This window comes from Anas platyrhynchos, chromosome 7, assembly GCF_047663525.1.
Source record: "Anas platyrhynchos isolate ZD024472 breed Pekin duck chromosome 7, IASCAAS_PekinDuck_T2T, whole genome shotgun sequence".
NCBI lineage: Eukaryota > Metazoa > Chordata > Aves > Anseriformes > Anatidae > Anas > Anas platyrhynchos.
Window position 1 is genome coordinate 15,074,006 of NC_092593.1, and position 15,384 is coordinate 15,089,389.

A 15,384-nucleotide genomic window follows, 5' to 3' on the forward strand; every position below is an offset into this window, starting at 1 on the left:
TAAATAAATTGAGCTCCTTAAGTCTCTCACTGTGAGGCAGACTTCCCAAGCTTCAAATCACTCCATGGCTCTTCTCTGAATCATCTTCAAGTTTTCTGTTTCTTGTTGAAAAGTGGCCAGAATGGGATGAAATTAGTCCAAAGTCACCAATACTGCACAAAGTTGTAAATCCAAGCGTCATGTTAGCTTTTCCAAACACGGACTAGAAACTCGGTTTCTATTTGTCCTTCTTTAAACTCCCCTGTTCCAAGGTTCCCCCGTGTGACTTCCTTCTGAATTCTTAATTCATGTGCAGACAAGTGGCACATATTTCTAATGAGTGTATATGAGCTATGCTACTAATTGTCCTAATTCACTCACAGTCTTGCCTGATAACATTCTTCTACAGCTCCTGCTCTCTATATAATATTATCTATGAGTGTCTGCAGAAGCTAAGTTCATTGTCATGAAGTTCCAGAGAGTGCACAGTCCCACCGTTCATATCCTTGATTGAAAGGTTCTGAAATCCAACAGAAATATTCTGAATACTTGGTCAACTTACCTGGGCCTTGAGAGAGGAGAGAGGAAATATTGGGGTCTCCATCATTATAGTCTGCTCAGTCAAGGTGTGCTTTGTCCCAGCCAGAGGATATGGACTTACTGCAGGAACTACTGGTTGAAATTCTACAACTTGTTTGATGCAGGGTATTATCACACTGGTAACAGCTGCTTTTAATAACTATAAGTCCACAACACCATGGGTTTACATGTAACATAGCTTGCTGTGAAATTTCTCGTTTTCAGACTGATCTTGTACTGAAACGAACCATTGTCAGCTGAGATAGTGGAAGTAGAGTGTGCTCAACACATTGCAGAACTGGGTCAACAACATGAGGCTTTATTTAACTTGGATCTTCAAATCGTTGAGGGATTTTCTCATTAAAAGGATGCACTTGGTCATCTCCGAAGACAGAGACCCATAAATATATTAAGTAGCCTGTAAGACCCACTTTGCATATTCTAAATCAACTCCTCTGACATCCTTCCAGGCTATTTTTAAATGTCTTCTAAGCTGCACTGATCATTGCACCGGAAGCCCATCCCCATCATAACTCTGGATTCCAATAAGAAAACAGAGGCAAGGATTTACAAGCCTGCCAAGTTGACTTTAATACACCTCTTGCTCAGATACGACCCACATGACTTTACCATTGAGCCATTTGGAGTTGTACTGTGCTGTCCTAAGTGGGGGAACATTTCCAAGGCTGCGGTAAATAGCAGGATCCCGTCCAGAGAAATCAATTACAGTTGCAGCATAGAGTTCTCCTCGTGATGTAATCACAGCTGTCGAGTTATGCCGGGGGTCATACGGGCACCGAGCCACTCCATTAATTCTGTCAATGATTTTGCTAAGATTTCCTACCTGTATTTAAAAGGAGAGAGGAGAGAATTTAAAGAGCAGCTGGCTTTTGTACTGGCACAGAGAATTCAGTTTGCCCATGAGTACCTCCGAGCAAAGCCCTGATGGTAAAAAAAAAACAGGCAGCTATAAGACAATAATGCCAGCGATGACTGTAAATTGATCTTTACATACATCACTTGCCAATGTAAGAAGTTGTGTCTGAGCCTCACTGATCCTCCTGCTTTGTAAGAAGGGTAATTCCCCTGCCAATAAAGCCTGCAGAGCCCAACCCACTCACAGTAATCAGGTGCTCCTCTTGCTAGCACAGGTTTCTAATCTTCCATAGGCACCTTCTGAATGTGTACTGGCATTAAAAAATATAAAAATTAACATTGCTCCGAACCTGCTCCTGCCTCCTTTGAAGCCAAAGGGAGTTTTGCCATTTATTTTGAAGGAAACATTTAAGCATTCAGCTCAGGAGGTGCTCACAGCTAAGCCTGTCTGTATTGTCCATTTTCAACAGCATACCCAAGGCTTACATGAGCAGCACTTTGTCCAAATCTGGCCCACCCATACCATGGGTTTTTTGCTCCCCACCTGCAGACACACCACCCCCTGGCCCAAACCAAAACAATTTCAGATCAACTGCATTTGGAACATATTCTCTGCACCCATGAAGCCCTGTCAATGACTGGCCTTCCCCAAAGCATGTACCCCAACCCCTCCATCACTGCAAAAGAGGCAAAACAGACCTGACGACTGGAACACACTGGCGAAAAGGCATTGGTGCCACAGGTAAAAACCTTCTTGCCATAAACAATCAGCACTCGGACATAGTTCTGACACTCTTCCTGTAGGGACACAAGACAGAGACGAACTTTGAAAAGAAGACTGTGGGGTTATTTATTACATTAAAAAGTACCTGTGTGGGAGCTGGAATGCACCTTCTTTACCTTGGAGCAAGATTTGTTGCATCAAGTGCTGCAGCAGTGCACAGCTGTAGGGAGCGAGCAGTCTCCGTGAGCAAGGCCACTTTGCTGCTTACTTCTCTGACCACAATCCTGCACGAATAATCTCTGGTAGGATGCTATCCATCAGGCTGACTCTGTGTTAGCTACACAACTGGCTCTTTCTTTCTGCTTAAATTGGAGGAGGAATCCTCCCTCTTTCCATGATATTTCTGACCTGCTTTTCCCATCAGTGCTGCAGCTTTGACAACATTACCCAGACACAACTCTGGTGAAGGGCAGAGGCTCTCCCTGCACTAGAAGTCACGCCGGTGTAGCAGGAAAACAGCAGGAACTTCTCTGCAATGGGAGAATCATGTGCTTGGACAGACCGTTGCTTCCTTCCACCATGGGGCTCCACGCTCAGGATTTTCCATAGTGGAAGGAGTTTCTCTTTCAGGCCAGGACAGAGAGAAATAGCAAAACCCCTCTTCTCAGCCTCTCCTTCCCCCTGCAGCCTCACATCCCGACACTGGTGGGCTGCAGGTCAGACCAGCCGAGTGTGCCTGGGATGCTCAGTGACAGAGGGAGAGGCCAGGGCTTTCTGAGGTGACCTGCAGGGAGAGGAGGTGCCAGCACAGCCTGTGGCAGCCCCCTGCCATGAGATCCATCCCCACAGCCCCGCTGAGGGATGCCTGCTGAGCCCAGAACCAGGCTGCCTGCCCTGGGCTCTGGGAGCAGCGCAGAGAGGAGGAGGTGAGCGATGGATGGCTTGTGAGTGGCACCCACGGGCTCCAAGGGAGGAAAGGCAGTTATATTCCACTGTAAACAGAGACGGGAACTTGTTAAAAAATAACAACCTCAGCTGGGTTATCCCGGCTGCCTTGCTTTCCTCCCTCCAATAGATCATAATTTGCTGCTAAGCTGAGCCTCCAGCTGCAGACACCGCTTCTCCTGTAAGCAGCAATCACTCTGCGAGCTTCCCCGTCTCACAGCACTCCACGCTGCTGATCAGCTCCCTGAAGACTTCATTTGCAAGATTCAGCAGTGTAAAAACACTCCGTATCAGCTGGAAAGGGGAGAGGCTTGTTTAGCTGGATTACGAACTACCATCTCCTTTTATTCGCTGTATGGAAATCAACTTGCTGGAGAATGGCATTTAGCAACCCCCCCCGGCAGTGGCCGCAGATGAGCGACTGCATGGGCACAGCGTCTGGGGCTCATCCTAAACGGAGAAGTGTGCAGGGACTGTGCCCTGAGCCAGCCTGGGAGCACTCATCCGGCCCAGGCAGAGGCCACAGAGGTGATGGAGTGGGGCTGACCTCAGCAGGGATCTGGGGATCCGACACACAACCCCTGGCACAGAGGAACCAGAGCTTAAATTCACAGTGGGGTTGATGAGGGCTTGCCAGCGTCTCTGCCCCCTCCTGCCCTTCTGTGGTGCTGTGAGCCCTGCAGGTTATTCCCTGCCCTAGCCAGGTCTGCATTTCACGTTAAGTAATTCCTGTTTTACTGCACAGTTACCCAATCCCACGTAATCCTAGGACCACTGTATATTTAACTGTGAAGGACCAGAAATTCTTGAGGAAATGAGATTTAAAAAGTACAGGCTCCTCTCCCCATTGAGTTTTTCCAGAATATGATTGATTTGGCATCTAACCCAGACAGCAGCTCTGTACACGACTTTCACATAATAAGAGAGCATCCACCTGCTCCCCTCTGCTTCCACCTTCCTCTGCGCCGTGCGGCCTGAGCGCAACATCTGCCCTAAGCCAGCCAACACCACTAATGTTGCCGCACTCTTTTCCAGTACTTAAACATACTCCTAAATAAAACTCCGTCCTGCAGAAATCTCAAATCCTAACTTGCAGAATTCTCTTCTTTGCACAGACCTATATTAAAGCTTTAATTTCTGTGAAAATCCTCCCAGCTGAGAAGACAGAACACAAAAAATAATTTCTCTGTGAGATCATGCTGGATGCATCTGTTGCACACTTTACTCCAAGGCGCAGTAGCCCAGGTTGATAAGGATGCTGGAAGCTGGTAAAATATTTTCTTATTTTGGCCTAATTAAGCATGGCTTTCTTTGTACCCATTCAGTCAAAAGCAGAGGTTATTTATTGAAAGAGAAGAAAAACCATACTGAGCCAATATATCTGCTGCTGTCTGAACCTGCACCAAAATATTTCATCTGTGACTTCCAGCCCATTCCCAACTGTGCTAGCAAAGAGCAAAAGAGCACAGGCAGCGCAGATGAGGTGTTAGATTGGAAACATTTGACAGCTGATACTTTTCAGGGAACTGGATGTACCAAGCCCAATAATTATTTCACTGGCTGTAAAAGGCAGAAACTGGGGTGCCTGGTGGATGTTTTCTTCTCCTCTGCTTAGATAACATTGCTACCAGGTGTGGGCCATATCCCACCACAGTTATATCCCTCTGAATTAACTGCCTAGGCTCTGAGAAGGCTTTTTCCCTGGACTTGCCTTACTAATGATGGTAAAAGGGCTCCACACTCCTGGGGCAAGAGCAACGATCACATGTACTTTTCATCCACTGGTCTCAAAGCAATTTGTAGAGCATTAAGTAATGTTCTAAAATGGACGTGCATTATCTTCCTGTCCTCCGGGCTGGGTGAATTGAAACACACAGGTGCTAGAAGGTTTGCCATGGTGACACTCTGAACGAGAGGAGATCCTGCAAGATGGGGACAAAGATTTAACTCCCACACCCCACCTGGCTAACCTGCCGGGCTCCAAGAGGAATCCTGTGCTCATCTGGCATTTCTTATTGCTGTGCCCCCTGCCAGCCTATGCCAACTTCCAACAAAAGCAAGGAAGAAGCTGAACCACTAAAACGTTCCAGCTTGTGGGATTTTTCTTGAGACACTGTTGGTGACATCTACATCAGGTCCCCTTTCTGCCCTGTTCTCAAAATAACTAGAAAGGGACGGGCTCCCCTCTGTGCTCTTTAAGCCAGCCGGGATCTGCTCAGAAAAGTTATTCACCGTGCTCCCCTCTACAACTAGTAGCTCAGGCAACTGGTTAGTAAAATGATTTCCCAAGCACTTACAGAAAATGGGAGCTATTTAGTGCAGCTTCTTCCACGGGCCTGGAAAATTCAGTTGTACAGGAGGCAAAATTCAGATGGGCTTTATTTAACATGGCTGGAAAATCTGGCAAGCTTGAACCCCAGCTCTGTCCAGACAAGACAATGTTTGGATCCTGCTCTCACATCATGGAGCAGACGGTTCAGTCTGTGTGTGATCAGACTGCAGATCTCATCACCAGAAAGTATTATTGGGATCATGAGATTAAGGATTTAAATAAAGGGAGAAGACTCAATATTTATATGGTTAATGAGAATAACCCAGTTATATTAGTTGGGATTATCATTAAATATATGGCAGGGCTGATAAAAACCTGTGGCTCACAGCCGGAGCATTAAACATATCTCTGATTTTCCTCTGAAATACATGTTATTGACTTTGGGGTTCTCATTCCTTCCTCCAAATTACCGGATACTGGTGCTTTTTGCAGACAAGGCCTTAGACTGAGCAGAAATCACTTTCCCCTAGTCTAATGACCCTTGTTTTCCTAGGAGGCGCACATCACTGGTAAAGCTTAATCTTTATTGAATCCCCTCATGCCCCTCCTCGCTTTAAGCCCATTCTCATTTATTTTAGGCTTGCAACATTTAGATTTCACTGTGTCTGTGAATGGCGTAATGTCCACCGCTGTGGGTAGGAGCAGGGCTCTTTCTAGCAATACAGATGTCAGCCTGCTTTGAAAGCACATTTCCAACCCCAAAACCCAAAGTGTTACTCCATTCATTCGCGTGGACAGACCAGCAAATGGAGGGGCTGAACTCCTGCTGGCTTCAGTTTGAGGTAAAATTCTAAAAGACATTTTCAGGATGCAAAGAATAAGCCAGCTGTAGGTGCTTCTTGAGTCGTTTCATCTGTCATCTCCGAACACTGGAGTTCTGAAATGTTATAAGCCCTTAATCTCATTGTACAGAGGCATTTTTCCTTTGAAGGCCTAACCGTATATAGGCACTGCTTTAATTGGCCTTTACTTTGAATAAACCACTCAAGCTGTTTTCTGAGATCTGCTTTTTGATTTTCGATTTTTTTTTTTTAGCTAACAGTATTTCATCACATACCAATACATTTTGATCATAGACTAAAAACACAGTTACATGCTCTATCAGGAAAATAGCTGTTTCAGGTTGTCTGTTGTCCTCAGTAAGAAATACAAACTCTTCAGAATATGGAAATTTATCTTGGGGTTAGGCCAGGGTATTTAAGAGGAGAAATAGGATGAAACTTGGCAAAGATGCAGCTACAGCCTTCTAACAGAGCTACAAAATAATGAAAATAGTTTCACACAACGTGCAATTAATCTGCAGAGCTCACTGCCAGGAGTTCACTGAGGCCAGAACACAGCGAGATAAAACAGGTAGAGGGGGGTGTACGTGGGGAATGAGGACATCTTGAGTAGAAACAGCAAGTTTTACCAAAAACTCATAAGGACTGGTCCACAGCGACCCAAAGCCTGCCTGTTCTCCCTAGCTAGATCAGCACCGGCAGGGGTTACTTCTTTGAAACCTGGCTCCTCTTTTCCATTCAGCTCCTCCTGGCTACATCTACAAGACTCTAACAAAATCCAGAAGCTGCAAAAAGAAAGGAATTCTGGTTTCAGGAGATGTTGCCATGATGGGAGGTTGTCTCCCTACTGATGCAAGTCATCCTGCACGTTACTCCTGAGGTTTGGCCCCCAGCGATGCGGCAGGACAACGCGATGCTCGGTGTCAGCGCAGCCAGCAGCACTGTGCTAGGCTGCCAGCAGAGAAAGCAGGAGCCACATCAGGAGGCATCCGGGGGTAGATCAACCAGAAACACTCACGGCTCAGTGTGCTGGCAGCTGTGCCCACAGAAGGCTCCTGCACTGCTGGCTGGCCAGATTATTCCTGCTGTCTACACATGTGGTGGGAAGAGAGGACTTCTGTCCTCCGCTGATCTGGCAGGTCCCACCGCACTCCCTGCTCCTCAACCACTGGATGCTCTGGTCTGTTTAGCTACTCTTACTAGCTACACCAGCCACACCCAAAGCCCTTTATTACTATAAAAGTAAACACACTGGCTCTGAAGTACAGCCTGCAGTTCAGAGAACCGGCCAGAACTCCGTGTTTACCCTTAATGACATTTTAGAGTACAGCAAATATTTATTTGTTGCAGTTCATCCCAATTTATTTTTTTTTTAAATCATAACCTGGCATGTTTTTGAGCAGTGTTATTAACATGCTTCTAGATATCTATGTTATTTCTTTGGACAAATAGTTTACTAATCAGCCTAAGCCAACACCCCGACCAAGCTGTCTTTCTCCTCTGAGTGCCATAAATACCAAAGAGAATCACTAATGATTTTTCCAGCCAAGTTTTCTTTAAAGGACTTCAAATCAAATTAGGGGGCTGATAGTTTAGCAGAAGTAGTAGGTATGGAGGTTCAGATTTCTAGAAACAGCTAGAAAGGGGAGAAGAAAAAACATCTGTCTGCCTTGCAGTTACCCGTGGATTGATATGGTGCCTGTCAGATCTGGGTGCCTGTTCTTTGTATGGCAATTCCCAGCCACATTAGATGACCAGAGGACACTTCCTCTGAATGACAGCCACTCGAAGGCCTAAAATAGCAGATTCCTCCATTAGCCTAGCAACGTCTGAGCCAAACCCATTTATTTGGGTTGAAACCGTGGGCCAGGATTTCCCTGCAACCTCGTGTGAATCCAAGAACCGCCTGTATCAGGGCATCATACAAGGAAAGGGAGACAGCCAGTCTGGGACAAACAGTAGCTGGATCCCTATCACATGCTTCCCTCGGTTCTTTCTTGCTCCAGAAGCGTTACAGTGCATCATCTTTCCCCTTGCTACCCAAAGTCCTTAGGACAGCACGGAAGAGCTGGAGCGCTGCCATTTTCACAAACAGTTCCCTTCTCTTTGAAATGGCGGTGTGCTGCTTTGGGAAAGTGAACAAATAATTTTATGCTCAGACAAGACAAAGACCAAAGGGCGCGTGTTTAGAAAGCCACAGTTTTCTATGTCAGGCAAAATTCCTTAGATGTGGTAGATGGGCTGTTATGCAGAGACAAACCAATTACAGACTAGAAGCTGAGCAGCTCCTAATGAAATTAAATACATTTTGATCTAGTGGCACCTCTTCCCCTTGCACTCTATCCATCGCTCATTTTAACTACAACCTCTGGGTGATATCACTTGGAGGGCAGAAAGAAAGGCAGCATAACGCCGATTTTGTTCTCTGCAGTCTGTCTCAGTATGGTGGATGGTTTCCAGGGGAGAGTTTTAAGGTGCTGATCAGGATGCATTTTATAAATGCTGCAAAAATAGGAATAATTACTAGAGGAAGCCAGCATGGATCTCCAGCGACATGGCAAATAAAGCACATACAATTCTTTGAGGAAACCACAAGCTTTGGTTGACAAAAATAGCAATATAAATGAAAGAGAGTTTTCTGAAGTGTATATTTTAATACCGCATGACATATAGTAGAGAGTTACTTTTAAAATGGAGTTCAAGTACATGTACTTTACAGGATTAAAATCTGATAAATGCGTGGACTGAAATGAAGTCCTCTGAGAAAAATCATACACAAAGTTGCTGTTCTAGCAGGGACCCAGATGGCAAGGTCCAGTATCAACATTTTTCCTAACCAGAATTTGTGGATAACCCAATGAAAAGAAAAATAGCAATTACAATGAAGCCAAAGCAGACATATATATTAGGCTGGTTGGTGAGCTATACCCAACAAACAAAATACATTTTTAAAAGATATTATACATTAAAAAGTAAGGAACAAAAGGACTTTATGTATAGACCAGGAGATTACATCCCCAAACTAGCAACTGTGAAAAGGATTTAGTGGTCACAGTGACTAGGCAATTCTGCATGATCTCCCGTGACAGAAGAACTGCTGAGTACATGAACAGAGGGCGAAGAAGAGGTGGAAGACTATTTTAATCACATTCAGGCATTAGAGATTGACGTGGGAATACAGGTGAAAAATTGGAGTGTGCAGAAAACAGACACAAAAATATTCAATAGCAGTGGAGGAATGAGTTAGAGAACAGCTTGGAGAGCTCAGCTTTTTACATTACCAAAAAGTCTAAGTACTGACTTGACAAGAGCATATGAATGGTTTATCAAGAAAAAAAGAATATTGGTAACTAAAGAGCTCCTTAATCTAGAAGAGAAGGGCAAAAAGAGACACAGACACCCAAAACTGAATCCAGATTCAAACAGGAAATAAAGTACATGCTGTTAACAGTGAAGGTGATCAGCCATTTGATCAAGCCAGCAAAGCATGCAGTCAGCCTGCTTGATTCAAAACCTTCTGCCTTCCTCAGGAAGGTGCAGCAGCCAAAGACAAGTTACTGAGCTCAGTTTTGGAACAGGCAGGTGAAACTTCTGGCCAGAGCTACACAAGGTATCCGAGGAAAAGACCTAGTGGCCTTAAATCTGGGAAACAGATTTCTCATCTCCCTTTTCTCTGTCCAGTTGGTTCTCCAATGTGGAGTGATCATCATGCCATGGTAATTATCTTTCCGTGATAAGCATTTTGTAGCTTTTACTCTTGTACTTCTTATTTTCCTTATGGTAAAACTCCAGGCATTTTAGGAGGAGATTTTCTAAGCAGCAGGGAGAATCCAATTTAGATACTCAACAGGCGTAAGAAAAAGGCATTTTTATACACTAGGTAGCTTTGAAAACTTCATCTTAAAATAAAGACATTATTAAACGGGTAAGGAAAATGAACCAGTCATATAACTTACCCAAACTACACTGTGAATTAATCTAAGAGCCAAAGGTCCTCCTTATTTCTAGCCTTTATCACCACATATCTCAGTGCCTGACAATTCTGAGCATATTTATCATCAAATCATCTGTGCTATGTAGAAAACTGCCATTAGTCAAGTTTTGACAAAGCAGAGCTGAGGCTGACAGAGCTCTGGTTCTTGTACCACTATCACACAGCATAAATAGAAATATTCACATTGTGTTGCCCTTGCCTGATGCATTTACCCAACCAAAGAAAGACACGAGGTCAGAGCTGGACTTCTCAGCTGGAGTAGAGCTGTTCATCAGCTTGCTAAGCTCTATGTGGTATTTGGAGCTAGCACTAAGTCATTTCTCTACAGTGTAATGAGCAGTGAATGTGTAGACTCCCAGGAGGGATTCATCCATGGACATACAGGCAAAAGTAAATACAGACTTGGGAGATCTGAGTTTACTTATCTACTGCAGAATCCTTCTGCCTTTCTTCGTAGCTCCATGTCTTCTTGTCATACTCTTAGTCAACACCTCTGTTTGCCATTAATTGTATGTCAAGAAGTGTCTAACAATCTGATTAATTATTGTTTCTCAAAACGGCACATCCAAGGCTCCTGCACCCACCAAACGATTTTAAGCTCTGGATAACAAGCAGCATAAACTCAGCTGTTTGGAGCACCATCCTCATGAAATATTTGGCAGACTCTTTGCAGTGTGTGGAGGCAGCAGCAGCAGCAAAAATGCTCAGACCATTGCTTTCTTTTGGCATGACAGTAAAAATAATAAATTGAAATTATCCTAGAATTTGTTCAGTCGAGTGCATGGAATCTCATAGGGTTTTATCTGGGGGCTGACAAAATAATTCTGGGTTATAAATTCAAATTCTTCATGAACAATGGACTAAGGTTCACAAATTTTTACAATGGGAGTAAAGAGTAAAATCCTTTCTTTAGAGTATACGTTTTAAAGTTCAAAGACCACAGATTAAAAAACTCCTTGTGTCTTGGGTTTTAGAGTTTTTTAATGTTGTTCATCTTCTTTTGGGTTCTTCTTCTAGTGGCTGGCATTTTCCTATACAAAGCAGTCCCTACACAAACTCTAAAACATGTTCGAGGATACTGATATTCCCTATTCTCCAAAACTACATGAAGCTCTTTGTTGCTCATCCTACAAAATTCAAGCTGACATTTTTGTGTATATGCAAGTTAACACAATAATCACGTACAGTTTATTATGTGAAATGAATGTGGTCAATGGAAAATAATATAATCCCATGCTTGAAGCACTGAACTGGAACTTGGCAGAACTCCAGATTTTGGGCAAGCCACACAAGCACTCTCTGCTTGACTGTCCAAGTCTACAGCAAAGATCATGATTATCTTCCAACTCCTTTGGTTTAGACTGAAAACTCTTTGTGGTATAATATTTAGGACAACAGGACACCCTCTCAGTTAACGCCTGAACGTGTTTGAACAGTACCAACACCACATTTGAAAAATCAAAATACTTCTTGTTTTCAGTACATGGTTTTGTTTTAGTTTCTCAGAAGTGGGGCAGAAGAGGACCCGTGCTTCAGTCAGAAATGCCTGCAAACTTCAGACGTCTGAGATAGCACGCCTTAGTTCAAACAGTTCTGGGTTTGAACCGCAGCTTAGCAGACTGTGCTGGCCTCCCAAGGAGCTCTGTGACATTCCACCTGAAAAGAACTGCAGTGTCCTAGCGGATTCAATTCTCATGTTCAAGGGAATTATACAAAAATCAGCTCTAACTGCGAACAAGTATCAGACACAGGCCCATGTGGCCAAACGCCAACGGCTCGCTGCTGAGTACTGAGACTAAGCCAACCTGACCAGCCTCAGACCCACTACAAGATGTTTCCCTGGATTTTCCAGCACACTGATCCTTGATATGTCACAAACTGCGTCCTCTCCAGCAGTGAAATTACCTTTAAATTTCATGTAGTGCAAGTCTAATAACTTGGACAGGTAGCCTTTGAAATGGTTGCTCTGTGGTGCTCGGGCACTTGTGATACTAGCTCCGAACAGCTGCAGATTTATGGGCTCAAGCTGGTGTCAGATGCTCCCTGTGGGGATTTCTAATGGAATGATGTAAATAAATTCACCCATAGCATGGCTGTAGCAAAGGAAAACTTACCTCTGTTTTCCCTTTACTTTGACAGGACCTCCTGGTGTCTTCATCTGAACCCCATGCTGTTGCCTGAGAAACCAAAACGCACAAGTCACACGACAATGCCACCAACCACCACGTCTGGAGACTCCCAAAAACAAGCATCTCCAGAAATTTATACAGCCCAATTTACAAGAGCTGTTGTGACAGTAAACATGTATCTCGCTCCCACTGTGCTCACAGTGCACACAAATGATAAATAGATGAAATGTCCAGAGGCAGAAGCAACTGGAATGTTAACAAAGGCAAGGCTTTAATTTACATGTAAATACAACTTCTGGTCATCATTCAACTGGAAGGTCCAAGACACAAGTCCCAGATGCTGAGTCCTCACCCATTTTCAAGCAGGACAGTGCTGTATAAAACCACTGGCCCTCATCACCAAAATAAAAACATTCCCAATGGCAAACCCAGTAGTTGTGTACAGATGTGGTGGTCTCCTGAAATTTACCCTCAAGATTATCACCTTCTAAGTAATCCTGCAGTGACGTGAGCTGGATAAAACAAGAACTGTGGGTGGACAGGCAAAACCCAGACAGACGAGAAGAGTGGAGAAAGGCTGGATGGTGACTGGTGATGTTGGAGAAATGGGGCCAGACCCTGAGGCGGAGTAAAATGCGGTGGGCCCAATTGACTGGGGACTGCAAGACCTGGACCAAGAGATGGTGGGAGTCCCCAGCCAGCCTTGCATAACTCCTTCAGAGCAAAGTGGCCCCTTCCTTCGCAAGGAAGGTCAAGACCAGCAAAGCTGTGTTATAACTTTTAGATTTAAGAAAAAATCAGAAACATACCCAACCGTTCTATGCCCTCTGCATTTTTCCTCCCCCCAGTACTTTTTAAAAATAGTTCTAACAAATCCAAGCAGGTATTGTTAGCTGGAGGTGAAAATACATATAAACATCCATGCTATACATAATACATCATTCTGTGAACAAGAAAAATAGCTTTGTTTCACAGGGAAAGGCCATGCTTGCAAAGTTCAGATACAGATCCAAAGCTCCCCTAAAAGAGCCAGATTTCTTTTTTTTCCCAGTACATTACCCACACAGGAAATGGCTTCAAAGTTTGGCCCGGATCTGAACTCTTCTTGAACTTTTTCAGCGCAGCCAATTTTATTTTTTTTAGACCCTAGTCTTCCATAGAAATTGTCCCCCTGACACATGATAAATCCTGCTTCTCGCTGGAGAAAGATAGGAGACTACCAAGGAGAGGGGATGAATCTGCCCCCCAAAAAACAAGCAAACAAACAACTCCACCATAGTGCCACGAAGATATTTGCTCATAACCACAAGAAATACTGCCACCGCCCAGGAAATGCATTTATACATCTAACTTTTGGAGAAGGCGTATTTCTTCCTTACTCCAAAAAATGCTATCTTGTCCATCCGCTGAAAATTCAGTTCAATTTGGCTTAAGTAAAGCTTTATGAGCACATGCAGAGGTTTGATGGGAGAAGGGAAGAGTGGAGATCTTTCCCTGGGAGTCGCTTGGGAAATAGCTCCCATGCGCTGCAGTCCAAGCCAGGCTGAAGGCCAAAAGCTTGTGCCTCAGAAGTGTTTGTGTGAGAGCTGGGATGAGTCCTTGCTGGAAAGGATCATGTAGCCATATCCTGAGAGGAGATATGTCATCAGATGAGAAATCTCGCTGCGATAAGCTGTTACAGAACAGCAAGAAATTTTGACTGGCAACTCCCAGGAAGCCTTGACATCTGCAAAACAACTACACGGCAGCGTTTTGATCTCCAGTCCCAGCTCTGGCCCTCGTTCATCTGTCCACGGCGGTTTTGGACCATGGATCAATTTTTGAGAAGCTTAATATAAAACAACTCCAGTAAAGAGATCGCTTATGAGGTGCCTCTTCGTTCCATTTCAGGATCGGGGACAGGGCACTCTCCATTACACTGCCTGGTTTAACTTCACAGTGCTTGGCAGGCCAAAATGAAAACAAAAATTGTGGGTTACTACAGCGATCAATGCTCTGGCTCCTGTGGGATCGTAGCAGAGCAGCAGAAGAATCAAGGCTCCTCGGGGACACCTCGCTCCTGCTGCCAGCCACCTGCAGCCACGGCTCTGCGGCACGTCACAAACACAGCTCGTGTCAGAGCACCGATCCCCTCCAGCTATGTTCTTGGTGCGAAACGCTGCATTTCATCAGGCAACAGTGCCCTTCAGCTTTCTGAAGCACCACCTTGATGAGTCTAGTGATAACAGAAGTTCTTGGTGACGGCCCAAATTACAGGAACATGTTGTTTGTGACTGCACCATTAGTCAGGCTGCACTTCATTAGAGCTCAGAGGCTAATTAAGCTATATGGCAATCCGGAGCATATTTTACAAGTCTCACAAATCTTTGGTGGGACAGGGAGAAACTAGTCTGAGGGCTGAGTAACTCCAATGACCTCTAGTGACTCAACGAAAATATTCATGACCCTGCAAAGAACATCATGTCGATAATAAAAATATAATTACAAGGCCAAGCAGCAAATGTGTGTTTAAATATCGTACTCCAGGGTATGAGCATGTACCAGCCAGCTGACCCAAAGCCTAGACAAGTCCTTCTGCCAGGCTCTCCGGAGCCCTCATACATCTGTGGTCATAGCCTTTGGGTTGGAGCTGGCGAGAGGTCCTGGGCAGCCTCAGATCTCTGAGCTTGGCACCTTAGCATAAGCTTTCCAGCTTTGGTTTCTTTACTTGACTGATCAGCTGTCTTTTCAGATCCTACTGCAGTCATCTCTGTTGTCCTGGGCTTTCTGTGCAAACTCCCTGTGCAATGCTGGCGCTCTACTTCCTGCATCTCACTGGCATGCTCAGCCCAAGCCTTTCCTTCCCAAATTAAAGTATCTTCCTCTACCTTAGATTCTTTTTGCCCTTAACTCAAACTATAACCAAGTGAATACTATTTGTTTTTCCTGCTGAAAGCTGCCTCTGCACTCTTGGCTGTGGTACAAAATGTATCCACCAGACATTTTTGGTCACACAGTTGGGTCATCATCCTGAATTTATAATTTGTTTTCTCAGTTGTCTGAGC

The 15,384-nt window shown here is 44.5% G+C and overlaps 1 protein-coding gene across 4 annotated transcripts in view; it reads right to left on the reverse strand.

The window, feature by feature from the left end:
• The window catches only part of SEMA5B (semaphorin 5B), a 261,873-nt gene that overhangs the window by 72,056 nt on the left and 174,433 nt on the right, over positions 1-15,384 (reverse strand). For all 4 annotated transcript variants that reach the window (XM_038181972.2, XM_038181977.2, XM_038181974.2 and 1 more), the window contains exons 7-9: positions 12,326-12,388; positions 2,134-2,232; positions 1,189-1,402 (exon numbers count right to left, since the gene is read on the reverse strand). In XM_038181972.2, the coding sequence (XP_038037900.1) occupies positions 1,189-1,402; positions 2,134-2,232; positions 12,326-12,388 (376 nt within the window). The remainder of the gene's footprint in view (positions 1-1,188; positions 1,403-2,133; positions 2,233-12,325; positions 12,389-15,384) is intronic.